We start from the raw sequence: 27,422 nt of genomic DNA, 5'->3' as shown, positions 1-27,422 counted from the left end.
TGCAGGTGGTTTTAGTGTTTGCATCCTTGTAGAGAATGGGTTCCAGACCCCTGGATGGTGCGGGCCAGCAGATAATGTTGAGGCCTTGTGCTGTACACAGATCTTGAGCTCCTTCTTTCCCCGGCTGGGAAGGAACTCCAACTCAGACTGACTCTTTAATTTGGAATGCACCCTCCTTAATGCAGAAAGGGGAGGGCACAAGGTCTGCACCATGATTCGCTGCAACACAGACCCAGTGTCACCTCCACTTCTGCCACTCAGGGAGGCTGTGTGAGGGGGGGGGGTTAAACCCCACAGGGTAGCCTGTCACTGTCTGTAGCTAGCAGAACTTATGTGACAGGAAGGAAGAAAGATAGTCTGGACCAGCCATGGCTATACTCTCCCCTAGGTGAAAATTCCCATGTCCTCACTGGGATCCAATTTGGGCACCATCCAGTAACCTGAAGCCTGCAATACAGAAACAGGTTACAACATAACCATATACAGTACACAGATGATTAACCCATATCATCCACTGGTTTACAGCGATGATGAAAAAGTAACCCTTCTTCCAACTGGAAGAAGAATAAGACCCTACTTATAATATTTGGGGTCGGGCTTCTTTACTACCCGCCCATCAAATAACTTCGTCCATATTTAATACAACAGATGACAGAGAAGCCCAATGCTACATCCAATATGACAAAAATACACAGTAAAATACTTATATATTCTCTTGAAAATTGGTCATTTAGTTTAACCCTTTGGCCAAAGCATTGTAAGCTTGCGAGCCACGACAAAGCAGACCCTGTTCAGAAGTCCTAACACTACCAGATAAAATACTAATATACCTCTATTAGGATTAAAATTCTCATTTACCTCTATTAGGAGGGAGAAAGTCCACATTGGATCTATTTCCAATAGAATGAAAGGACCTACTAACTTGGGAAGTGGGGAGGGGAAGGAGGAGCCACCAACCTCCAACAGCCATATATAATACACCTTTGGAGGATCAGGACACTGCCTAACTTCTACCCTGTTTTATAGATACAGGTACACACCAACCATTCTTCCATAACGGAACGTATTTTGGAATCATTAATGAATCTGTCCTCAAGGTTTTGGCCTTAATATATTCTACAACAGCCTGCCTGAGCCAAACGTGACGGTTGTTGGCTATCTCATCCATAAGTTGTTCAGCACATATGGAAAGGTATATCCTTGAGACTGACGGTACCTGTTTAAAGTGGCCCTGTCCGCTCTACTACACTTTAATATCTTACTTGACCAAGTAGTACTCCTTGACCAGGTAGTACCCAAAACTTCGGTTCAATGAGCTCTATCTCCTTGATAGAAAATGGAGGGTCCCTTAGGTACTCTCGCCCCTAAATTAATTTCACCCATCCTGTTACGAAGGGCTTCAGCTACGTCTTCTTGTGACAATTGACCTTCCTCCCACCAGTGGTCCACGATGGAACCATCCGCCAGTAGTAGCTGTGTTCTATGTAAACTGGTGGTGTAGCCCTGAAACATTGGGTCCCACCACTTAAGGGTTTCCCCTGACTGATATTCTACGTTTGTCCATCTGGGAGGACACACCAGAAGTAGAGGAATGCTGAGACAAGGATGATTCCCTAAATGAGCTGAATGACCCCGGGGACATAGGTACCGGTATTCGTTTTACATAGACTATTTCTCCCTCAGAGTCAACATCTGACCACCCGTCTCTTCCCCCAAAACCCCAGTCTGACACAATCAGTTGACACTCCAGGGTACAGATTATCACTGGGGAACTTGGTTAACACCCAGATGGGGTCAGCAGGGTCAGAACTAATGGCCATGGTGCTAACAGAAGCACTGGGGACAGAAACAGCAATGTCCGAAACAGGGTTGACATGGGCCGAAACAATGGAACTAGGCGCCAAGGGTCGAGGCCTAGGATGGTCCCAGACATAGCGTACTGGGTTAGGCCGTGCTTATAGTGACGGCGACGCGAATTCGCCCCAAAACAAAAGCATTGCCGCCGCGTGTGCTTACAGTACAAGCGACGGAGCGGCGTTGCCGTCGCGAAAACCCGCCGCCGGCAAAATTCGATTTTTCAAGGGCCGTTGCGTCACGTGACGGCCCTTTAACAAATCAAATTGCGGGAAACCCGCGATGCCGCATCGTGTCACCCATCATGTCGCCGTCGGCGGCACTATAGGCAAAGCCTTAGGCTTACCCTTACTCCCAGATGATGGTGTTGATAAAGTGCTTAGGCACGAAACGTGTAGGTGCGTTTAATCCCATTTTCCATCTTGTTTGAGCTTGCAATAAATTGATCTTTATAATAGAGTTGCCCTGGATTTTTCATCATTTGTTACTTTTTGCCCGATTTTTTGGCTATCTTTTGCTCTGCTCTGCATCTTTCTATAGCTTATGTATCGTTCAATGACATTGACTAAACCTTTCGATACTATGTTTCACAGCTCTTTTGTTTTAGGCGTACGAAAGCTTAGCACCCTTTTGTGGATCTGGGCCAAAGTGTATAAAAAAACAAGATCCCACAGAGACCAACTTTTAATTCTGCACTTTTTATATAACTATTGTACTCGTTTTGAAACAGGGCAGACTTTGATAGACAACTGTAAGGGAGTGAAGAGGTTAACTCCCTTTCCAAGCTGCACGGGTGTCGGATTTCATACTTGAACTGGGAGATGTGTACAATGAACACCTGATTGAGCAGACATAAAAGGCAGGAAGCTGACAGAGACAGAGAGTTAGGTTTTTCCCCAGGAGGGTAGAGAGACTTCTCCCAGCCAGCAGAAAGCCTGGCTGTTATGGACTCTAGGACTGAAGGAAGCAGGCCTGTGGGGTCCAGCTAGGAATCACACCCAGGATAAGGATCGCTCCCCAGAACTGGCATTCCTGATTGCTGTTGGAGCTGCAATTCACATAAGAGACTTTCTTATTGTACTTTGAATACATAGTATATGTTTTGGGTGGATAACCAGATTAGCTGGCTGCCCACTATAAAGGGCTGGAGTGAACCTAGTTAGTTTCCCTAATGGGAATAGGTGTTTATTTTATTATTTAGTTTTATTAAAGGGACAGTGCACCTGATGTTTATTTGGTGTGTGGCTAATAAACCTCTACAGTTAAGGCTCACCCGCTGTCTGTGCGTCTATCTGACCTCGCCTACAGGCCGCTCCGTCACGACAACCTACATTTTTATGACAATGGGTGAAATATATCAAAATAAAGAAAGTGCAAATAGAAGTTTGTCTTGATGCATTGTTCCATTTTCTGCTCGCAATTTGCGTCAAATGTATGAAAGTGTTTCTCACACTGAATGAAATAATTTAGCCAGAAACGTTAATGCCACCTCAGACCTGGCAGATTTTTTTGACACAAATACAAGATATAAAAGTGACGCAGAGTTTGCTACATCTCATAATTATCTGTGTGTCATGTAACTGCTCCTTCTGGATGGATCCAGAAACACATGATGAGCCTTAAAATGTAAAGTTAGTTCACAAGTATTCATGATGGGATTCATGTGTAGCAGTTATCAGGGCTCATGCTTGTCAAGGAGCAACCACCCCCTGCTTTGCAAAGTGATAAAGGGACAAAACTAATTTTAACATCAATCAATAGTGAACTGACTCAACTTGTGCAAGAAGAAACAATTATCTTTTATTCAGGCACTGGCTACTGACATATTTGTAAGTTTAATAAACACATTTATGAGCACATTATCATTTTAGGACCACGGCACTAGGAGATGCATTCCATTTCATAAGCTTGTTTTCCATTTCTTTGTAGTACTGATCACAAAAGCTAGATTGTAAATCCTACTTCAAAGTCCCCAGGCTACTAAACTGGGGCAAAAGACAAAAAGCATCAGTGCTACATCCAACATGACAAACAATATAGCTAAATATTTATCTGTTTATCTTCTCATAAGCAAGGGTCATTTAGTGCAAATCTACTCCATTTCATGTAATAATGGCAGATCTGGTTAAGACAACTCTCTCCATTAGAGAGGTTATGAGACCTTTTTGCAGGTAGAGCAGTATTAGGACCTACAGATGGGCCAAACCGTAACGTGGTTGTAGACTTAAAATACTGTAGTCAAAGAATTGAACTAAATGACCACTGTTTATGAGAAGACATACGTTTTTAACTATATAGTTTGTCATGTTGGATGTAGAACTAGGGATTTATGTCTCTTGTTCTATACAGTACATCAGGTCACAATCCTAGTAGCACTCTTTCTGGCACAAGTAGATATGATGTGTTGGGTTTGGGTTCTGAGCTTACAGGGGCTATGTGTGTTGGGGCACCAGATTTAATAACATGTCATATTTATAAGATAAATTGCCAAAGAACCATTATAACAATGATATAGCAATATATTTTAGTTCTGATGGGGTTGCTGGTAAAAGCGGTCAGAATTTTAATACATTTTATATTCAAAATAGCTTTTTCAATGCTACATAATGAATATAAGCAGTGATAGTTTAAATGTGATTAGTAACCATAACCAAGTGTGTGGAGAACATGATTAAATATAAATAATGTAATAGGAGTGTAATGAAATGTGTATCTTTAAACATAGTCCAAATAACAGGCATGCCAGGTTTTACATCGTGTCTAGTCATTGATTCATATTTAAATTGCCCAATGTACAATTACACCACAGATTTAGTATATAATCTGCCTTTATGGAAAACAACATGAAAAACCTCCCGTGCCTGAGAAAACTAAATGAAACAAAAAATGTAAAATCACATCAAAAATGCACAAAATGAAATTCGCAAAAGATTAGAGTTATTTATCCAACTGGCAAGAACGTTGCAGATTTTAAATTTAAATTGCTTCAATTTGTGACTTTTTTTGAAACACAGAATTGAAAGTGAAATTACCTAAAGGCAGAAAACCCCTTTTTCAAATTTGTTTAAAAAAAAAAAGTCTTCTTACCTAGCAGACAAAGGAAAACGGCCTGAATTGCATGATTTTAATATCGGTTGGACTGTACTTGTGGGGCACTCAGGCAAAGCAGGATAAACTATAAAAAAGGCAAAACTTGACCAGATTATTTAAATTCCCCACCTTGTTCTCCATATCTAGCCATTTGTTAATCAAACCAACTGAACAAACTTTGTAATCTTCCCTGCGTTAGTTATCAACCTCTTGTAACCGTTTGTTCATATTTCTTAATTATTCAACGTTGTGGACATCGTGTAGGACATATGGGACCTGCAGTCATGCCAAAACCCATAATAAATAGGGTAGCTGGTGTGAAGTACAGTACTCACAAAAAAGTAGGTATCGCTTTAGGAGTTCTATGAAACTTGACTGTGATCTGCACTTTACTTTCTAGCTGAAGTGAGGTCCAGCTGATTTTTGGCAGGTACTCTGGCCTTTCTGCATACTTTTCCAGTTTTATTTTATCTGGAGATTTTTGTATGTGTGTTTGATTCTGCAGTCTTAACACCCATCAGCTAATAGCTCTAATGTTCAACTTTTTAAAACAAGGCATGGTGGTACCGGGACTGAAAGATTACATTGGATTACATTGTTATAACTTCACACTTTTGCAGTGACACATTATAATAAATGTTTGTGCAGCAAGCATAAAAAAACCTTCCAGTGTTGTACTTTTCGTTGGTTTGAAAGCTGTTGCGAAGTAACACAAACACATATGTTTATCTTCCTACGTGTTACTTTATATGAGGCTGTCTATAAATTAGAATAAATCAGGCAAGTAAACAGTTTACATAAATTTAGTTGAATGTTAATTATACCACATCTCACAATACATAAGATTGTGGGTTATGTACAGTATAAAACTACTGAACAAAGCACCTAGACACACAGCACCATTTTCACCTCTGTCTGCAACAGGTGAAATTAAATTGCTAAATAAGTGTCTTACATTTTATACAGATAGAGCAGTAGATGCCAAGCAGATTTGGTGCAGAATGTTGATGCACCTAAAATGGAAACCAAAATGACTGACACGGACACAGAGTTTTCTACATCATATTATAATACATGAGTCTGGCGACTCGAACAGTAACCATTCTCCCAATACACAAGCGGAGGCAGGGGGAGCACAAGTGGTGAACATTACCTAGACACATTGACACCAACAGATGCATGTCTGAAATGCCTTTATGAGCGTTCATTTATGCATATATCCCTCATTATCTTTCAGTAATAAACCTTAAACTACTATTTCCCATTAAAAATACATGTTTACATTGTCATTTTATGGATAAATAACCACTGCAATTGTTTCCATTTCCACATCATATTTAGAAATGTGTTGAGGACAAAATAACACTTTTATGAGACGAGTCTCCAAATGATAAATTAGTGGTTGAAAAACCCAAAAGTGGTTCATTACGGTTCCCGTGCCAGAACAAACTATCACAATGTACAGCATACAGTATGCCTCAAGTACTATACAATGGAAATGAATGTGAGTGAGACTTATGGAATTCTCAACGTTCCCCACAACCCCATCTCCACCCCAACTGACGCTGCCGTTTCAATTACACACAGTTTCTAATTAATAACAGTTAATAGGTTGATGCAATCGGCTCATTTGTTCATTATAAAAATCACATACAGATGTAGTAAATAAAAGAGGGTAAGAGAAGTCACTCCTCACAGTGCATAGCAGTCTGAGTGCAAGAGGATTGACTGTCCACCCCCAAATGGTCCAAAGGACTGTAGCACAAAAACATCCCTCAGCACTTCTTCAATAAAAATCAGGATACTTTGGGGCTTATGCAGAGAGGAACGTTAAAAGAGTTTAAAATGGCTGTAAAATAGCCACAGATGTGCCGTTAGTGAAGGTGTTATGCAGAGAACGTCGTTAACTCATTTCGGTAAAAAACTTCTAATTGCCAACTTTTCCTGGCTATTTGAAACTCGCCATACTAATGCACATATTGGCGTGTTCCAGCGATTCGGAGCTTCTGGAATACCACGCTATATTAGCATGGCGAGTTTCAGGTTCTCGCCACGAGTTTGGCAAGTTTTACAGCTCTGAAAAATTTTCTGGACACTTTTAAAAATCGCGCCATTTTCTCCCGAGTTTAAGGATTTCTGGCTAGTTTTTTCGCCAGAAGATGGCGCTATTTCCTTATCTATGCTCTCTGCACGAGCCCCTATATTATAGAAATGTTTTTAGCATGAGTTTTTTTTAATATATTAAAGTATCATGTTTTTTTATTGAAGAAGTGCTGAGGAAACTTTTTGAGATACTGTAACTGCTTACAAATTGTGATTTGTCTACTAATCTTTGACATTGACACATGTATATTAATAGATTTATTTCACTTTTACCCTGACCATATGGTACTAAAGTGGCAGGCCACATTTATTTGAAGCCATTAACACTGCCATCAGTGGTCCCTCTCCCGCTGAGCAACATGGAAACAGTCACGACACTTCTTAATAATAGCGAGTCCCTTTCTCTTTTTATATGTGCTCATGACATCATATAGGACTCAATTTGTTATTAATGTAATATAAACCCCTAAAACAAAATGCCACTCAAAGTTTGAATGCGTTTTGAAAAAGAGTACTGGTCTGAGCTTGAAAGCAAGGGCGCATAATCTGTTAGCACTGGACACCCCCATGTTTTTTGTTCTAATTCCTAGAGACTTAAAATATATATATATATATATATATATTTTTTTTTTTTTTATTTTTATTTTTAAATAAGTAGTTTTCTCCAAAATAAATGTAAACAGCCTGATAAAAAAAACATTTACTTTAGGCAGATAGTGAGATTTTTTTGATTTGGTTTAATGCAGTGTGAACATATAGTGGTTATTATAAAATTCTATACAAATAATAAAATCCAAACAAACTTCTTTATTTAATATTTTAAGTTTGGTGTAAATGTTTGTAGGGACTGTAGTGTAGGTATGGGACAAAATGTAGAATGCCAAAAATAACCCTTCTGTCAGACAATTAGAGAGCTGTTAATCATATGCTTAGTAACCAACTAGCAGTGATTAAGACCTTTCCAACAGCAAAGCAACATTTATATTTTCTGGGCCATATTTAGTAAGCAGTGCTGTTCAGTAAGCCCTCTTCCGGCACTGGAAGATGCTGGAATGGGCCATAAGGTGTGTCCGACGCTAGAAAGATGTCTTGTGGCATACAGGCATAATGCAACTAATATAGTCACAATAAAGAATCCAAGAGCTAGCAAACTAATGACAGTTACGAGGCATATGGACATAATGTGACAGCCATGGTTTGAAAGTGCTGACAAAAGTGTCAATTTTCAGAATTGATTGCCTTAACAATAAGGCAACTTATTTAATGACTTCTTTCAGAGTTGCTAACTGTGCCTGTTGCCCTTAAATTTTACATACTGCAATATGCAATAAACAAACATGGAGCACTGGATGCTGCAAAATGCCAATGCCCTCTTTATCCTATGCCTAGACATTAGTTGGTGTACTCAGTAAGCCTCCTTTTAGGTGTTCGATTTGGAATAGGGAGCATGTTGGAATTAATACAGCCAGCAGACTGCAATGTAACTTTTTACTTCTATGTCTCATGCTGGAGAAGAAACAGTAACAGATAATAATAGGTAAATGGCAGTGCTGCTTTTACAGATCCAATGTATTGGGGATTCCTACTAATGTGACACCGTGTCCACATGACAATGACATATTTGTGCAGTTCTGTTATTTATTTTTAATTTTGTTTCAAAAAAAACCTTTCGGTTGAGGAAAAGGATAAAACTATTGTCAGTGATGGTACTGTATTAAGCTATCACAGCAATATGCAAAACATACAAATGGAAAACCCAATATTGTTCACTGCCAGTCATTCAACTGGAAGTCAGAAGCAAAAAAAATAAAGTACAAAATAGATTACATTTAAAAAAAAACAAATCAACATTTGTTTCCGTAATAATAAAATATTCTGATATTTCCGTCTCCCTTCTCTGCGTAATTATGTCTACATGGATTTTGTATGTTGCAAAAGAACCAATACAGCACACACTTTATGGAATCAAGATCATTTCTGAGAAAAGTGCATCTGGACGAAAACATTAGCATACCTCACATGTAAGTAATGTAATTGTAGATGCTTTTGTTGCTTACCAAAAAAAAAAAAAATCTTAACCAAAAGGTTTCCAGGAGCATTCTGCTTGCTACTACAGTAGTTTGGATATTGTGGCAAAATGTAATCTAAAAACAGCCCCAAACAATGTCACTGTCTGTGAACAAATACATTATGGCTTCACTATTATGAAGACAACAATACAGATGCAGCCACGAGGATCCGAACACTTGCCTTGGAAAATCTGGGGCAATCTCCCAGTAATGCTGCAACATTTCTGTGAGATTTCTGCAGACAGACTAACGGCCCATCGGATGAACACAGCGGGGGTTCATGCAGTCCCATTCAAACTGAACAGTGAGCCGCCGTCCCAGGTAACTAACGCGCCCACACCCGCAGTGATCTGGCACCGAACAACCCTCCCGCCCACCCCCCCCCCAGTGCTGAGCTCTGAAGGGGGTGGAGGGGGGGAGAATTACAAGCAGAAGTGTGTATATATATATTATGGATCATATAAATGATCTTTGTGTGACACATGCAACTTTTTGGGATGAAAGGGTTAAGTCCTATACTCATTACATTGTTTTTAGGCTATTTGTAGAAATAATGCAATGATAGTGAGGGCTGGGATGTGAGTAACGCAGCTTTTGTAAGGTCTTAAATATCGTAGCGTTATTACCATGCGGTCTGAGGACCTCCGCTGTTAAGTCAACTGCTCATTACCATATCATTTGCATTTGAGTAAGCAAAATGTCCATTTAGATGAATAAATTCCTTATTTTTCTGGTAAGTGCGAGGAAATTCTAACGCAATGGATCTATCGGGATACGCGTTACAGATAACGATACGTTAAATGGCGATATCGTAATGCTAAAAATGTAACCGACCTCGGCGGATCTACCCCTATATGTTTTTCACCATGGGACACTATCAATGTTTGACCACACTGGATATTGGTAAGAAATTCTCAGACATCCGTTTTGCAATGATTGCTTAGGTTTAAATTAAATAAGCCCATATAATAATTCATGTGAGATGCAATGGAACAACATAAGTATGTTTGCTCCAAAAAAAATAACAAAAGCAATTGGCAAAAAATGGTTATATAATCTGAATTACAGATGCAGTTGTTATCCACACAATTCAGCCCAAATTGCCTCTAAAATGTATAAAAGGTGGCACCTCTCACATACTGTGAAAGTAGAAACCAGGCTGACATTGAACATGAATACTGAAATAAAGTAAGGCCAGGTGACCTTGTTACACATAAAATGAGTACAACTATGAGAAAACAACATATTAAAAACAAAGTATTACATGTACACATATGTATAAAAAGGTAGCTGTACAAGGATAGTGTTTCCTATATGAATAAATGTCCAATAGTTCCGTTTTTTGGGGACATCTAATTTCCATCAAGTTTTGATATTGAGCAAGGCATTCATCACATGCATTCTTTATTCAAACAAAAAGTGGAAGAAATGCTGTTACCCATTCTTTGGGATGTGTGTTGCAAGTGCGTCCAGCAATAAAAGGGTTAAACAGATGCCAACACTGCATCTGTATGTCAGCTCTAATACGTGTGAGCAGAACAAATATTGAGTACAAAGAAATCCCAGCTGAGGTTCCATTATCTTGGCGGTTTTTTGGTAGTTGATTAATTCTATAAAAAATAAAATGATAAGCTGTTTGCATAAAATATTATCCAGTAAGAGCATAAACAAACACATTCTTCTAAAGTCAACACTCTTCTTCCACGGGTTAGTATTTTTGTTCCATAGTACCTATGTTTTTGCTTTCAACCACATCTAAGCTCAGTCAACTTTAGCAGTCTTCATACTGCAGCATACAATTCCATGAGGATGCATCAGAATGGACTCCGATAAGTTTAGTATTAAACAAAGGCGACTTCACCAAATGAGACTTCAAAGCAAACAATGAGATCAATGCTCATTATCAATATTCTTCATTGGCTCAAAGCACCAGGAGAAAGAAGGGAAACATCTGAAAATCTTCAGTGCAGTCCATTTTACTCTTCATGTAAGGTGTAGATACAGTGTACATTCATTGCTGGTTTCAACTTGCTTTTGGTTTTAAAATCCATTCTGCATGAGGATTTACATGGTACACATCCAATATATATGTATCTGGATCTAGGCAATGTTCACCTAAAATAAAAACAGCTGCATTATTGGTTGAGTGGAAAAATTGTGTTAGCATTCAATTGCTAGAATTGTTACAATAATTATGGCAGCAGAAAGTTCTTAATTGATACTGCACATAAGATGATTGGTGGCGTCAAGGCAAAAATATCTTTCTGCCAAATGCTTTGCTTACTTTTTAATTCTGCAACTGTAAATCATTAATCTATGCTTTTCATGAGCTTAATTTCATGCTATAAACCTTTTGAATTTGAACACATCACTCCCACTTAGCTTGTAAAGTCTGTGCTATTGACAGTATATGGATCACCTTCTATAGTGTTTTGAGAATCCTTAACCAAGTGCAAACAGTGTGGATTCAGTTTTACGTCATTGTGCCCTTATAATATGAGATTGAACCACATTGTTTTAATTAAATGTAGATAACGAATATTTTCAAACCACCTCCCAATATAACATAATTGTCAAACCTCTACAAATAAGTGCTAAGGAAAGTAAATTAAATAATATTCTACTTAAAAAGTGAATAAGAGCTAACATTGCATTCAAAAATAGATAAAGGTTGTAAAAGTAACAGGACAATTAAAGCATAATTAACCAACTCTTATGTACAGACGCACACACTGGAAAATCATTGTTCACTAAGCTTTGTTTGGTTGGAATCCAAGAGTCTGGATACTGCTATTCCAAAAAAACAGGAAAAATGCATCAACTGGGAATAAATTCTAAAGTGTTGGAAAAAGACACAGAAAATAGTACAAAAAAAAGGTCTGTGGAAAACTCTTCATTGAGTATTCTGCAATATTATGTACCTGTACAATTATTTTAACGCCATAGTGTTGCCTTATGCCTTTTCACTGCATAAATATCGTTTACGATAACATTTCACATTCTCAAGATGACTTCCTCTTTACCAAATCCTTTTATATGATATACCAATTAAAATAATATACCATACAGTACTTACCTATGTTTCCTCCTATTTCATATAAACTTTGGCTGTATACCTTTGTATTTTCAGATGTTGCGTGGCTACAATAAAGGCATGGACACGTATTTAGCATTTATTCATTGTATGGTGATCTAAATGCATTGTTTTTCTCTGCAACTCAAAATATATAAACGACTCCTTTGTTTAAACAATGCATCAAACAATATGTTGGAGCCAAGCCAAAAAGATACTTGTTTCTGAAACACCCTCTCAGACCTCTCTTTATTCTTTTATGAGCAGATATAAACACTTTATGTATCAGCAATAAATAGTTCCAGACTTGTGTCTATAATTTCCAGTGAAAATACTGGGTTTACTTATTACTATGATTTGAGGCATGACCTTAAAACACAGAATCCCAGGAAATACTCAAGCAAAATGTATCAGGTTAATAATGTTGTGCAATGCAAATTAGAGCAACAATCTTCCATTTTTTGTAATTTATTTTATTTATTTAAATGTTATTATTGATTTGGGGATCAGTCTGATCTTACACCAGGAACCTCCCAGGTCGAGAATATTGAACTTTGATGCTGTAGTAGTTTTGGGAAATAAAATAGCCGCTGGTAAGAATTTTGACGAGGAGTCAATTAATAATTTTTCGAGGTTAAAATAAAATTGATTCCTATGCAAATATATACAATCACTCTAAAACAATTTGGATAATGGTTTAGTCGTCTTTTTTTCAATGTTAATTTGAAATAATATATGCATACAGTATAAAAACACGTGATAAAAAAACTATTTCTCTTTAAATTGATTAAAAGCTGAAAACCCCAGTTTATCTCTAGCATAGTCAGCAAGTGGTAGGATACAAAGTTCCAAAATCGATGCTCAGCTGTGGTGAATCAATGTCAAGGTAATAGTAACTTGAATAATAAGAGAATTCTTAGAGGAACCGTTTTGAATCCACTCTCTTGAGCATAAATAATCCAAAGTGTCAATGTTATCTCCTAACATGTGGGGGACCTGTGGTAAAAAGTGCGGGTCAGCTATGAATGCCTGACCCCATAGTATGTATCACAGTAATAAACGTCTCCTTGGAGATGGACACAAATGAGATATAAACACCCCAAACCGTAGCTGAGGGAGTGGGGTACTCACGATTGAGAGATGGTGGGTTCTTCAGCATGCGTTACGTGTGATGAGTAGCAGGAGAATATCAACGGAGGAAAGAAGCGGAGCACAGCAACAAAGTAACGGGGGCTAGACACCGGTAAGTGTGAGGTTAAAAATCCTTTAATCCATGGTAGACATCATGGTATGGGATGGGTAAAATCTCTAACGTGTTTCGGGCCGTCGCCCTTTGTCAAAGAGGACGACGGCCCGAAACGTGTTAGAGATTTTACCCATCCCATACCATGATGTCTACCATGGATTAAAGGATTTTTAACCTCACTCTTACCGGTGTCTAGCCCCCGTTACTTCGTTGCTGTGCTCCGCTTCTTTCCTCCGTGGATATTCTCCTTATCTCTAGCATACAAAATAAAGGTAAGGAATACTATCGAAAGTATAGAAAGATTGGTGAAAGCTTACATAAAGAAGATGTATGTTTAATTCATTTAAAATGCTTTAGGTCAGTATTTAGATATGGAAATTACATGCAATATATTAAAACAAAGGGATCATATAAATATCACTGAAGCATACAAAATAGTGCAACAGTACAATATTTAAAATAACTAATATGGAAATGTTTATGTTGTCAAGGTTTAACTGAAATTGTTATTGGCAAATTTCATACAGAAGGAAATGTATAAAAAAATGTTCATCTCTTTACACCTGTTTTCACATTGAAACCTAGCCAGTATGTCTTTGGCTTTGGTCCGACTGTTCAGCTGGATTGCCATGGAAACCTTTGAGTGCAGTGGAGCGTAAACTCTTATCACCCCTTCAGGTACATCACACTGCTGAAATATAAAAGCAAAACACAGGTTCACTTTTCTTGATTTCGTCTGCGGTGATAGACAAAATGCAAATGAAACCTGATAGGAACAGCCTCACATCATCTACAAAATGACTAGTTTCTTTTCTTTCTTTTTTTGTGTAGTTATTAAAAAATGGGCTTCTTTATTTACCAAGGGAAGACATGTAGAACAGCAATGGCTGTGTTAATCTTGAATACACACCTTGTGGGATCAGTGACATCTTCTGCTACATTCCGTGTCATCATCAGCAAGTCAATGTACCTCCCAGCCATTAGACTGTACATTTTTCATGGCAGGAACTCAGTGCGTGTAATGTGAATGCCATATTAGAGTTAATATAAGTATTATATTGTGTAAATAAGTATTATCATTTACTTGCCTCACTTTTCATTTTTTTTTTCCTTTTTAAAAACTTCTCAAAGATATAGGCCGCTATTCAACACTGTAAGTGTTGAAGCTGCTTCTCCACTTGAATGAACGATTTGTGACCTTTATTCATTTTAATATAGCTCAGGGCTTGTCTGACCCGGAGAAGAAGCTTCACTTCATACTGAATAAAATCATACAGTAATATATATTTTTAAATATATAGGTATATATATGTAGCCAGGTGCCCCCTGGGCTACTAATCTTCTGCCTAACACGTAAGTCCACAGCTCAGGCAGTGTTAGGGTTAAATCTATGCCCTGCTGCAGTAAGTAGCTCCCTTCAGTGATGGGGGGTGGCCAAAGGCCTAGGTACCGCCCATACGGGGCTGAGACCTGGGGCCCCTCCCTGCTAACAAAAAGGAGCTGCAGCCAAATTTAGTGAGTTAGTCCCTCTCCCTCCTAAGGGAGTGGGACTGGAGTTCTTCCCTCTCCCTCCTAAGGCTGCGTCCATAGGACTGCAGCCGTGCGGAGGCGTGCGGAGGCTGAGGGAAAGCGGGTGCTTTCCCTGGCCTTGGTCCGCGCGCCGTCCGGGGGCGTGTCGGGAGGGGGGGGGGTGGCTGTGACGTCACTGAGCTGGTTCGCCCTCATTGGGTGAACCGCTCACGTGACCGGCCGTGCGCTCCCGTGAGCGCGAAAATCTATCATTTGAATAAGACCTACGCTTCCGCACGCTTGCGGAAGCGTGCGCGAGCCCCTGCTAAAGCCGCTCTCATTGCGGCTGCAGGGGCTCACTGAGAAGCGTCAGCGCGCCTCAGCATGGGTCAGCGCCTAAGCGCTGACCCTGGATGCAGCCTAAGGCAGTGGGACTGGGTTGTTGATACCCTTTCCCCTCCGCGGAGTGGGTTGTGTTCTATCCCCTCCTTCAGGGGAGTGGGAGCAGCGACCCCATACTGCACCAGGAAGTGTGGGAGACAGGGATAGATCTTTGGGGCCTCAAGTCCTGGGAGTCGAGTCCAGGGATGAGAAGAGAAAGATCTGGTGTGTGTTAGTTATGCTGTATTAATGCTGTGATGGATTCTATGCTGCAATAAAGATCTAGTTCCTGTTTTATATACTCCTGACAGAGGCTGCAGTGCTTCAGGGGGAGGGGGGGAGTGTTTTCTATAGGGGACTGCACCTATCCCATGATAGGCCCTGTGGAAATGAAGGCGCTGTACCTTGAGGAGAAGAGAGCTGCGGATCACCAAAAGCTTGGCCCTGTTGAATTTCCCAACTAACATCGGCGGAAGCTCAGAAGGGTTTCTGTATACCTGCAGGTGAGCACCACAACACTGTGTAACAGTGAGATCTCCCGTCGGATGGGGGAGCACCGTTTACACACACACACACACACACACACACACACACACACACACACACACACACACACACACACACACACACACACACACACACACACACACAAACAAAAATCTCGTGATCTGTATTAAATGTGAGAAACTTGGTTTCGAAGTTTCTAACATTTGGTGTAAGCAAAAAAGCAAACATTCAAAAAGAAAACCACACTCTTCGTGCCCCCACAGCGTATAGAAAAGGTCTGTTCTGGATGCGATTAGTGAAATATACCTCTCTCCTTTCAGGTCTTTCACGTTCCATGGTCTTCCTTCGCAACAGCTTCCTCACACTTTTATCAAAAATGAGCTGTTTTTTGTTATTATTCATAGCGGCCTCATTCATTTTCCGTACTTGAGAAATCAGAAAAGATGGAACCTATATTAAGATACGAGACAGAGGAAATAAACATAAAGGGGTAGATTTCTTGGTATAGGTTTTTGTCCCCATTTGCCTATTTCACAGCACAGCCTTTCTGCTTTTTACTTGGTATAACTCATATGTACATCAGTTCTATGTGACTGAAGGAAGAGTGCAGTGCTCTTAAAAGCCTCTTTCTAAAATGTATTTTGTCAGTCCACACAAACAAAGGTATCACCTACTATTGAAATATTCATTCATTTTTGATAGATTCCCATTAAAATGTAAAGTTGTACTTAAGATAATTATAACCTTGGCCTCATCTGTTAACCAAATGGCATCTTATTATTCATGTACGGTTCTTTTGGCTGAGTAAATATTATAGCAGCTTCCGGATAACCAATGAGTGTTAAGGATTCTATGTCAGTACTATTTTGGACTGTACATTTGCTTTGCAATATGATGACTAAGATTCTATACCAATAAATAAATGTTTTATACAGTAGTATAACACACAGTACACTCCCTGAGGAGTTTATGACCTAATGTTTGGCTCTTATATGCTCTCATCAGAAGACAGAGTAACATGTCCAAGTTCACAGAAAGTCGGTGACTGGAAAAGTAATCAGGCCCATGACACAAAGCAGATCCAATAACTAGATACAAAAACCAAGGCACCAGAAACAGTGTTTTATAAAATGTATATAAGGAGAAGTAAACCTCCAATGTAGCGCTACAAAGATCCAGACTCAGGTCACATTAGGATACAGATTAATGAGTTCCTTTGGTAGAAATCTGGATTAAGTCTGTTTAATGAACTGTACCTCCACATCAGAATAATGAGTATGCTGAGATAGACACCCAGGTGGAGCCCCGCAACACAGCTAGGACAACAGAGGGGGTCATATAGAACCCAGCAGCTCTAGATTCAGGTAAAAAAACAGATAGCGCAACCTCCATAGGCAGTGAGGCAAATTTTGAAGGTGAATGCAGTACTCACGGATCTGAGTTGATTGAAGTAACAAATTGATTCATCCCTGCATGCATCCCGTGAAAAGAATTCCGGAACGAATGAAAAAAAAATAACGTGGAGCACAGCGATGAGCAAAGAGAACTGGAGGCAGGATCAAAAGTAAAACAAATTAAAAGTTTATTAACACATAGTGCCCGTACAAAAACTGAGGCAAAACTCTGATGCGTTTCCCGCCTTATATAGGGGAAGGGTCGGTGGAAGCACCGCAATCAATGTCCCAAGGTAAACTGAACACCGACACAAACTATGTATCGTGAGTCAGACCACAAAAAAAAGAAAAAGATGGCCGCCCCTCTGTCGGAACATCCCACACACAGGCCGCAATAGTGCATATCACCCATCATATCATCACAATAAAATGAAATAAATCTACAACCATATTAAAAAAAGGACAATGCTAAAAAATTATATCAAAGCAACTGAAATAAATATAGTGTTTAAATAGAAAACGGAAACCAAAGCAGCTTGTATGTGGGATGTTCCGACGGAGGGGCAGCCATCTTTTTTTTGTGTGCTCTGACATGATACTGTACAAAGTTTGTGTCAGCGGTCAGTTTACCTTGTGGGACACTGATTGCGGTGATTCCGCCGGGGCTTCCCCTATATAAAGGTTGCGATTCACTTGAGATGGACACTCTTTGATAAAGCGCCAGCTATGGTGTGAAACGCGTCAGAGTTTTGCCTCAGTTTTTGTACGGACAATATGTGTTAATAAACTTTTTTTTTTTTGACTTGTGATCCTGCCTCCAGTTCTCATTGCTCATCGCTGTGCTCCACGTTATTTTTTTCATTCGTTTTTATAAAATGTATGTTTATTCAGGAAGATAGCAAGAACTGAACCATAGAAAAGTCTTCCGAATCCAAACTGAATAATTATATCTAAATAATTAATGATTGCTTTACAATATCTTTTCTACAAAATTAAACAAACACTATAATTATAAAATGTAACCAGTGATTACATGAACTACTCTACAATAAAGGGATAGTATTAAATAAGTGTAGCATAGCCTCCCGGCCGCTATGCCTTTTCCTGGGCCCTACCAGTGTAAGACCTGTTATGTGCATGCAGTGGATGGGTTAATTCCTTCTCTAAGGCTTTGTATGCTTTTTGCAGTATTGGATACAATTGTAGGTATTCAAGGGCGGGCCATAGCAACAGCCAGAAAGTGTCAGCCTGAGGCAAGGATACTGATAGGTGATCCAATCAGTATTCAACCTGCTCTGTTAAGGGGCAGGGTTACAAACTCAAACTCAAGGCTATATTTACTGGCACTTTCCTCCCCCTGCGGAGTGAATACAGCTACCGTCTGTCTTACTAGGTTACAGAGGAGGAGTCCTGAAGGCCTGGTCTGGGCTTCGAGCCATAATCAGTGCACCTTCATTAGGGGAAGCTAGGAGAAGAATGCCCCTGCTTTGTACATCTGATCTAACTGCAATAAATACCATTGAACTATAAAGAAGTGTGATTCACTGTCTTGAGCTGAAAGAAAGGTGTCAGTCTGAGCCATCCTGCTGCTATCCAGAGGATCCATGCTAACTGGAGGCGCTGCACCCAAGAACTAAGGTACCCAGAAAATCTGTCCTGCCTGTTATCCCCACAACACCACGGAGCACTTAGCCCTCCTGTTGCCACACAGGTACAGCACAACACCTAAATGGAGTAGCCAGAGAAGCAGATGACACCAATCTCACTTAGGGTGGGGGGAACAAGGGCTACATAAGGGTTTTTTTTTTTTAATAACCAGTAAAGTAATATCAAGACAGCCATTTTACATTACAAATGCTTTTTTTAATCAGATGTGTGATAAATCTCCTCTACTGTTCACACATATACTGTACATGCAAAAATTCTTCAGTCAAGAAGTTAAGAGTCAGTACACAAGTATTCCTATATTCACGAAGTGGTGCTATGAAATAAGACACTTTCACTTGAATAGGATTTAAAGGATTCCGGCACTGGAAGGTGTCTTAGTAAATATGACCCTAAGGGGCCTAATCACTCAACTTCGACAAATTCATTGCATTATCAAATGTGTTTGTATGTTCCTACCGAACGCTATGAAATTTGTGTAAAAACGGTATTCACTAAGAAAAATCTATTTTCTTTTTAGCGTTTTGTAAAAAAAATGCCACACCACAGTAATTTGTAGTTGCTTAAAGAGCAAAATGATTTTAATGTTCCGTATTCCCTCCTACTGTCTCTGTACGTTCTTCCTACCTACCAATTAGATTGGAAGCTCTTCGGAGCAGGGACTCCTTTTCCTAATTGTTACTTTTATGTCTGAGGCGCTTATTCACATGATCTGTTATTTGTATTATTTGTTATTTATATGATTGTCACGTGTATTACTTCTCTGAAGCGCTATGTACATTTATGGCGCTATATAAATAAAGAGATACATACATGCATACATTTTGCTCCTGCAGTCTGGAAGAGCTGAACAGAGAGAGCTGCATCTCCCAGCACAGCTCTTGCAGGCGATCGTGCAGTTTCAATTTTAATCTTAATAACAAATGATTGAAGTAGGGGCTATCTGGAGCTTATCCTCATTAGTTTCACCTCCTGCTTCCTGAGGTACAGACCTCCGTAGGGGGTGGCGGTATCGCCGACAAGTTTAAAGGTCCCGGTCATGTGAGGCGGGAGAATTAAACTTGCAGGCGATACCGGCACCCCATACCGGCTCTTTAGTGTGGTGTGGCATTTTTTTACCCAACGCTAAAAAAAACAAACGATTTTTCTTAGTGAATACCGTTTTTACACAAATTTCATAGCGTTCAGTAGGAACATGCAAAAACAATCGATAATGCAATTAATTTGTCGAAGTTTAGTGATTAGGCCCCTTAGGGTCATAGTTACTAAGACACCTTCCAGTGCCGGAAGACTTTGAATCCTAAGGTTGATATGCTTTATTTATTTAACCCTTTCAGGGCATTTTCACATATGTCACAAAGTTTAGTCCACGGGACAATAAGAAATTGCATATATACAGTGCAGGCGCCTGCTAAACAGAGTCTATCTTGGCGATGTTGTCCGGCTTGAATAACGTTTTGATCAAAAGATGCAACCAAATGACTCCTTTGTTACACAGACTTAGGTTCTAAATGTAAAAACGTCACTAGTATATTTTAGCCCAATTGGTAGGAGTGCAGGAATTGTTCTTTGTTTTCCATAAATGTAAGGCCAGTCCTTTTACCATCTGCATTCTTCACAAAGGCAGAAGCGCAGGTAATATGTAGGGTACAAGTTAAAAGCTGACACATACAGTATTTACTGTACTAAGTGGAAATACTCTATAAAATATCTTCTGCCACTGTAAGGTGTCCTGTAGAGCAGGGGAGTGCAAACTTTTGCTGCTGCAACCCCTGCCTTGCCTCCTCTGGTGCTCGCTCCCCCCTTACCTTGATGTGGTGTCAAATGACGCCACGGGGTCATGTGACGTCACGTGACCCACAGCATCATTTGATGCTGCGTTGCCATGGAGAGGAGTCCTGATGCCGGCAGAGTCAAGTTAAGTTGATGTTGCAGAGGCCTCACGCGATCCGGCGGCATTTAATTTAAATGCCTTGGGGAAGAGCGCGGGGCCTCTCCAACCGCCGCGCTCCCCCAGAAAAATCTTGTGCCCCCCACTTTGTGCACCCCTGCTATAGAGTAGTATCTCGCCTTCCAAATACATGTCTATATGTCCAGATATATTCACTGATTTTCAGCAGATGTTCACTGTGTATATATATATATATATATATCTCCTGTTCGATTTGATGAAGAAATGTCAGACAACTATGGTTGCATGTGTCAGACTTAGTTGCAGCATAAGCTCTTCACTGTTAGGCTGCGTCCATAGATAGGCAGACCGCGTGGATGCGTCCGCACGCTGAGCGATCAGACTGCCTAAAGGCAGTGATCGCGTCTACACGGCGTGCGAGTTGAAGCGGGAGAGGGGGGCGCGATGCGCGAGAAATCAGTCAAAACTGATTTCTCTCGTGATAGTGCCGTCACGTGAGCAGTTCGCCCAATGAGGGCGAACCAGCTCCGTGACATCACTGGCCCGCCCATAGACACGCCCACGGAGAGCGCACGTACTAAGGCCAGAAAAAGCACTCACTTTACTTCAGCCTCCGCGCACCTCCGCACGGCTGCAGTGTCTATGGACGCAGCCTTAGAAGTGGCAGCAATATAGTGGAAGGCATTGTATAATACTGTGGAACTAAAGTCTATTACTAACATTTGGATACTAGTTTGACTTTTTCATTGAAATGCAGAACTTGTTACTAATGAAAACAATTTCAACTAGATGATATTTAAATGTTTTAACAGAAAGATTCTCTCACCGTCCACAAGATGTCCTGGTACCTAATCAAAAGTCTAACAATATGTGCTGTGGACGCTGCTGCTTTCATTTCCTCCTGATTTGCACTTTTGCCTTTGCAGATGAACAGGTTTGGTGCTAGAATCATGGATACATTCCACAAACTCATTTTGTTCTTCTCTTCATTTGAGACCACCTTTTTGAGGAATTGTAACAATGCCTAGGATGAAAAGATAGGTCTTGTAAAAACATTTTCACACTTAAATACTACAAAAAATTGGCGTAAACTGAACAGTCTAAAAACACAATTTTCAATTACCAACATACATTGGAATTGCAATTGCTGTTATACTGATGATCCCTCAGTCTCCTGGGCATCTTGCCTTCTCTCTTTAACCTCCTCCTTTGGTCTGTACCAATGGACAAATTCAGCACTCACAAGGACGGCCACTACTTGGACCTGTTCTTTACTAAAAACTGTTCCCCTGCTGATTTCTTCATGTCCCCCGTTCCGCTCTCCGACCATCACTTCCTATCATTCACCATCACTTATTCCTCTCACCCCCTTCCTACCTGTTCTACTCGGTACTTTCAAGATCTCCTTAACCATTGACATCTCTGCTCTGTCATCTACCCTAAATGACAACATTTCTTTTGTCTCTCCTACCTCTGTAACTGACAAACTTGTCAACTCTACAACTCTATTGTCGACTCTTTGCTTGATCTATATGCCCCATGTCAGCTTCGCCACACCCGTCCCACTAACCCACAGCCTTGGCTAAATTCCAAAACACGCTTCCTTCGCACTTGCATTCACTCCTCTGAACGCCTGAGGGGGAAATCTCACACTCTGGCTAATTTTCTGCACTATAAATTTCTCCACTCCTGTTTTAACTCTGCTCTATCTAAGTACAAACAACACTACTTTTCCTCACTCATCAAATCCATGCCGTTTTCTCTCTCTATTTGTCTCCTTGTCTCTCTCCTATGACCTTCTCCTCCCACTTCCCACCCATCCTTCACTTTTCCTCAACATGTGCTAACTACTTTAGTCAAGGTGGATACTATCCACAAAAAGATTCCTTCTGTTCTTTCCCCCTCATCTCTGACTCTACCTAAATCTCTTTCTTCCACTCTTGACTCCTTTTCTCTGGTTACAGTGTTGGAAGTTTCTACAGATGCAGCGGCCGTTATTTGAACGAATCACGACGCCGTTTTCATGTGAACTTCTGTACTCCACGTGGCATTAACACGGCCAATCGCCCCAGGCACACGTGTTTATCGCGGTTGCTTTGTTTGAATTTCATGGATTGTGTGCAATTAAATGCAATGAAATGAATGAATTGTAATGTGTACAGTACTGTGCTACTGTGCCAATTTCAGGTGTTTGAAAACCAGAACACTAAAATGCCATTTTCTGCACTCGCCTGCACTAGTGTCTAAAGGCGGTACGGTTGGAAGACATTGCGTATTCTGAGGTATACACCGTGTGAAGTGTTTCAATAAAGGACGCTGAATCTGTAAGCTAAACTTCTCTTCTCACGCTACCACATGCCCATCTCTCGATACCATCGTCTCACACCTTATTCGATCTCACACTTCTGTCATAGTCCCCACTGTAAGCCACACCTTCAGTTCCTCCCTGACCTCTGGACCTTTCCTCTCTTCCTTTAAGCATGCAGTGGTCACACCAAGTCTCAAAAACAACCTAGACCCTAAGAGCCTTACTAACTACTACCCTGTATCTATCCTGCTGTTTGCCTCCAAATTGCTAGAATGTCTTGTGTTCTCCTGTATGATCAACTGTTTAATTCTCGTGCCCTCCTGGACCCTTTACAATCTGGCATTTGTACAGCTCACTCAACAGAGACTGTGCTTACTAAAGTAGCCAATGATCTACATGAAGCTAAATCCCAAGGTAATTGTTCCCTACTAATCCTGCTTGATCTCTCTGCTGCTTTTGATACTGTCGATCATTCTCTTTTCCGGGATATTCAAAATGAGTGGTATCAGCAATATAGCCCATATCCTTGTTCTTAGCTTACCTCTCTCATTGCACATTTTCTGCCCGTTGCAAACATGTCTTCGCTTCCTATTGATCAGACTGTTGGTGTACCTCAAGGCTCTGTTCTGGGACCTCTCCATTTCCCTCACCATATTAGTTGGTGACCTCATCAACTCTTTTTGCCTTAGGTATCATCTCTATGCAGATGATAGGCAGATATATCTATACATCCCTATGCTCACTCCTGCAATCCAGTCCAAAGTCTCGGATTGCCTTCAGACTATATCCCTGTGGATGGAGCTCCAATGCCTTAAACTTAATGTGTTTTAAACTGAGCTCCTCATATTTCCCCCTTAATCTGGCCTAATACCCCCCTTTTCCACCACAGTAAACAGTACTACCATCTATCCTGTCACCAAAGCATGATGCCTACGAGTGACATTTTACTCTTCCTTGTCCTTCACCATTTACATTAACGGCAAATCATCCAAAATTCTGCTGCTAGAATAATTTCGGTGGGGAGGGACGGTGCTTGACGTATACTAAGTGTGAGGGAATTACACAGGTATGGGACAGTGAGGGAAAAGGGTATAAGGCGAGAGAGAGCTGAAAAAGGTGGAAAGGAGACAGTTAAGGGTAGAGCACAGGAGACGAGCAGGGGCATAGCGAGAGATCAGAGTTGATATGTAGGAAGGAGCACATGAGTGGAGAGCTTTAAAAGGTAAGGATGAGAAATTTGTAGGTGATCCGAAATTTGATTGGAAGCCAGGAGAGAAATTTAAGGCGATGAGTGGATACTGTTTTGGGAGAAAGGGAAATTATTCTGGCAGACAAATTTTTGATTGATTGCAAGGAACAAAGTTGTGAGGTAGGCAAGTCTGTTAGAAGTATGCTACAGTAATCCACATAAGAGAGGATAAGTGCATGCATTAGAGTTTTAGCAGTAGATTTACAGAGGAAGAAGTGTGAGTTTTAGCCATGCCGTGAATGGAGAAGGAAAGTGAAGAGTCAAATGTCACTCCTAGGCAACGTGCCTTGGTGACAGGATAGATGGTAGAACAATTAACGGTGATGGAAAAGGGGGATATTAGGACAGATTTAGGGGGAAATGAGGAGCTCAGGTTTAGCCATATTATGTTTAAGGCAGAAGAGTTTCATCCATGAAGGTATAGCCAGGAGACTTGGGACTGGATTGCAGGTGTGAGGGTAGGGGTGGATAGATATAACTACATATCATCTGAATAAAGATGATATCTAAGGCCAAAATAGTTGAAGTGTCACCAAGTGATAGTATGTAGAGAGAGAAAAGAAGAGGTCCCAGAACAGAGCCCTATAGGTACACCAACAGACAAAACAACAGGAGATGAAGACTTGATAGCAACAGAGACCAAAAATGTGCGATGGGAAAGGTAAGATGAGAACCAGGATAGAGCTTTGTTGCGGATACCAAGGGAGTTAGAATATAAAGGAGAAGAGGGTGATCAACAGTATTGAAGCCAGCAGAGAAATCGAGCAGGATTAGTAGGAAAAAAATTACCATGGGATTTGGCTTCAAGTAGATCATTGGCTATTTTAGTGAGCACTGTCTCTGTTGAGCGAGATGTATGAAACCTAGCTTGTAAAGTGTCTAGGAGGGCATGGGAATGTAGGAAGCTGATCATACGGGAGCACACGATACATTCTAGCTGTTTGGAGGCAAAAGGCAGGAGAGATACAGGTCGGTAGTTAATAAGGCACGTAGGGTTTAGGTGTACAAATGTGTAACTTTATCTAATATTCATTTCTTCTATAGCCACTTTAGCAAGATAATTTATACAATTATGACCAGAGCAAGCAATATCCAGGTATATTATTCATGAATACAAGAAAATATTTGTGCACGGGTACAACATTCCTAATATGGACCTTCTTCAAGGAAGGAATAGAATTAAATGAAGTCTGTTCAATAAGACAGAGTATTCCTGTTCTTACACAGTTTAGCACCGGATCAATTTCTTTGCATAACAATATACTGTATTGACAGTTATAAATGAACAATAAAAAGGATTTGCACTTAAATTGTTGTGTGCTCAAATGATTTAATTTGATATAAATAAAAATGGAATTAGATTCCCGTAGAGTGGTAGTACCACTTTTGTGAATAACACCATTCAAGAATAAAATAAGATCTCCAATCCAGGATCCACTTCAGTGTTATTGTCCCATAGGAGCCATGTGCTTTGTTGGGTTGTTCTCAGAAGGTCTAATACAGCTCTGAGAGATAAGCCAGCCGCACTCGTTTAAATCACATGAAAAACAAAGATAGCACGAAGAAAACCTTTATAATGTAGAACTATAAAAAATGCTTAATAAAAAGTAGCAAACACTGAAAATCTACTTACAAATGCAAATGATAAAAATGCATAGCATACAGTAAGTAATGGAATAAAAAGAAAGACACAGCGCACGACTCTCATAGTGTAAGTATTTATAATGCAACAAAAAATTGTGGTAATAAATGCATGTACAGAAATATCAGTTAAATAGACAGGGCATGTTTAGGGTACATGTTACCGCTCATGAATACAGATGACTTGCTTCGTGGACACCCGCTGTACATGCATTTATTACCACAATTTTTTGTTGCATTATAATGACTTACTTACACTACAAGAGTTGTGCGCTGTGTCTTTCTTTCTGTTCCATGTTCACCTGTGTGATGCTGAGCCGTTCACTTTGACAAGCAGCAGACTCTTATTTTTGTTGAAGGTTAATGTATGTATTTAAATTGATTCATTATAGGACACAATTTATCTTATTATCACATTAGTAACACATTTGTGTTCTAATTGTTTTCCACACGGGTGCACTTATTTAGAGATAGATCCTAATGTTAAGAGTCTTTCTCATTTATACTCTATGTTGATTAACTTCACACTTAGAAATTAATTATTGATATCACTTTTAAACACGATTGGTGCGCAGTTTCTTTCTTTTCTATAGCACAAGTAAAGCACGTTCTAGGTGCGGGTTTCCTCCGGCTATCACTCTGCCCCTTTGCGCATGCCTTCTTTTTATCCCCTGATGAAAAGAAGAAAGCTTCTTGAAACACATTGGGACATAGCAGGCAATACTTAGCCTATCAGGTCTGCAAACTGAGCATACCAGGTGGTCATGACATCGGGCATTACCGAACGCAAAATGTGTTGCTATACAGTATATTATTTTGAGTGGATTGGCATTGTTGATATTGTATAGGCTCAGTAACAGCAACACTGCACAAAAACCGCAGTGTTCAAACTATGTCAGATGAAGAGGCCATGTACAAAACAAAGGTGCCCCTGTCTTCAGGTGCTGTCCAACTGATGTTATGAATGGCTGGAGCAATAGACATCGGCACCTCGGAGACGCTTAACTGTTGCAATGCACTTTTACTACTGGCATCTGTGAGTAGATTGGCATTGTTTGCTACTTTTTATTAAACTTTTTTGACATTGCCACACTATGAAGGTCTTTTATTGTGCTCCGTTTCTTTTTCATGTTAACACATTTATGCCCATGTAGGTACAGTATACCACAACAATACCATAGAATGAGTATAGCGAAACAAAATATATTCTAAATGTATATGTATATTGATATATAAAACACTTATTAAGGTTATGGTGGGTAACAAAAGTGACAAAAACCCTCCACAGTGAAGCATATAGCAACTGTAAATATTCCTGTATGTTCATGTGCATGTCTTAGACAGGTCGGCAACCCTGTCTTTCCCCATTGTCACCCAGCATACAGCACTTCCACTGCAGCAAGGGATTCTGGAAAATGACA

The 27,422-nt window shown here is 40.1% G+C and overlaps 1 protein-coding gene across 4 annotated transcripts in view; it reads right to left on the bottom strand.

The window, feature by feature from the left end:
* Positions 1-4,992: 4,992 nt before the first annotated feature.
* ARHGAP28 (Rho GTPase activating protein 28) overlaps positions 4,993-27,422 on the bottom strand; it is a 214,177-nt gene continuing 191,747 nt past the window's right edge. For all 4 annotated transcript variants that reach the window (XM_075585329.1, XM_075585325.1, XM_075585327.1 and 1 more), the window contains exons 11-15: positions 21,630-21,827; positions 16,139-16,282; positions 13,999-14,126; positions 12,193-12,257; positions 4,993-11,231 (exon numbers count right to left, since the gene is read on the bottom strand). In XM_075585329.1, coding sequence (XP_075441444.1) covers positions 11,140-11,231; positions 12,193-12,257; positions 13,999-14,126; positions 16,139-16,282; positions 21,630-21,827 — 627 coding nt within the window. In that variant the 3' untranslated portion in view covers positions 4,993-11,139. The remainder of the gene's footprint in view (positions 11,232-12,192; positions 12,258-13,998; positions 14,127-16,138; positions 16,283-21,629; positions 21,828-27,422) is intronic.

The sequence above is a fragment of the Ascaphus truei genome, chromosome 2, assembly GCF_040206685.1.
Source record: "Ascaphus truei isolate aAscTru1 chromosome 2, aAscTru1.hap1, whole genome shotgun sequence".
In the NCBI taxonomy this organism is placed as follows: Eukaryota; Metazoa; Chordata; class Amphibia; order Anura; family Ascaphidae; genus Ascaphus; species Ascaphus truei.
This window is presented reverse-complemented; position numbering and strand designations above follow the sequence as displayed.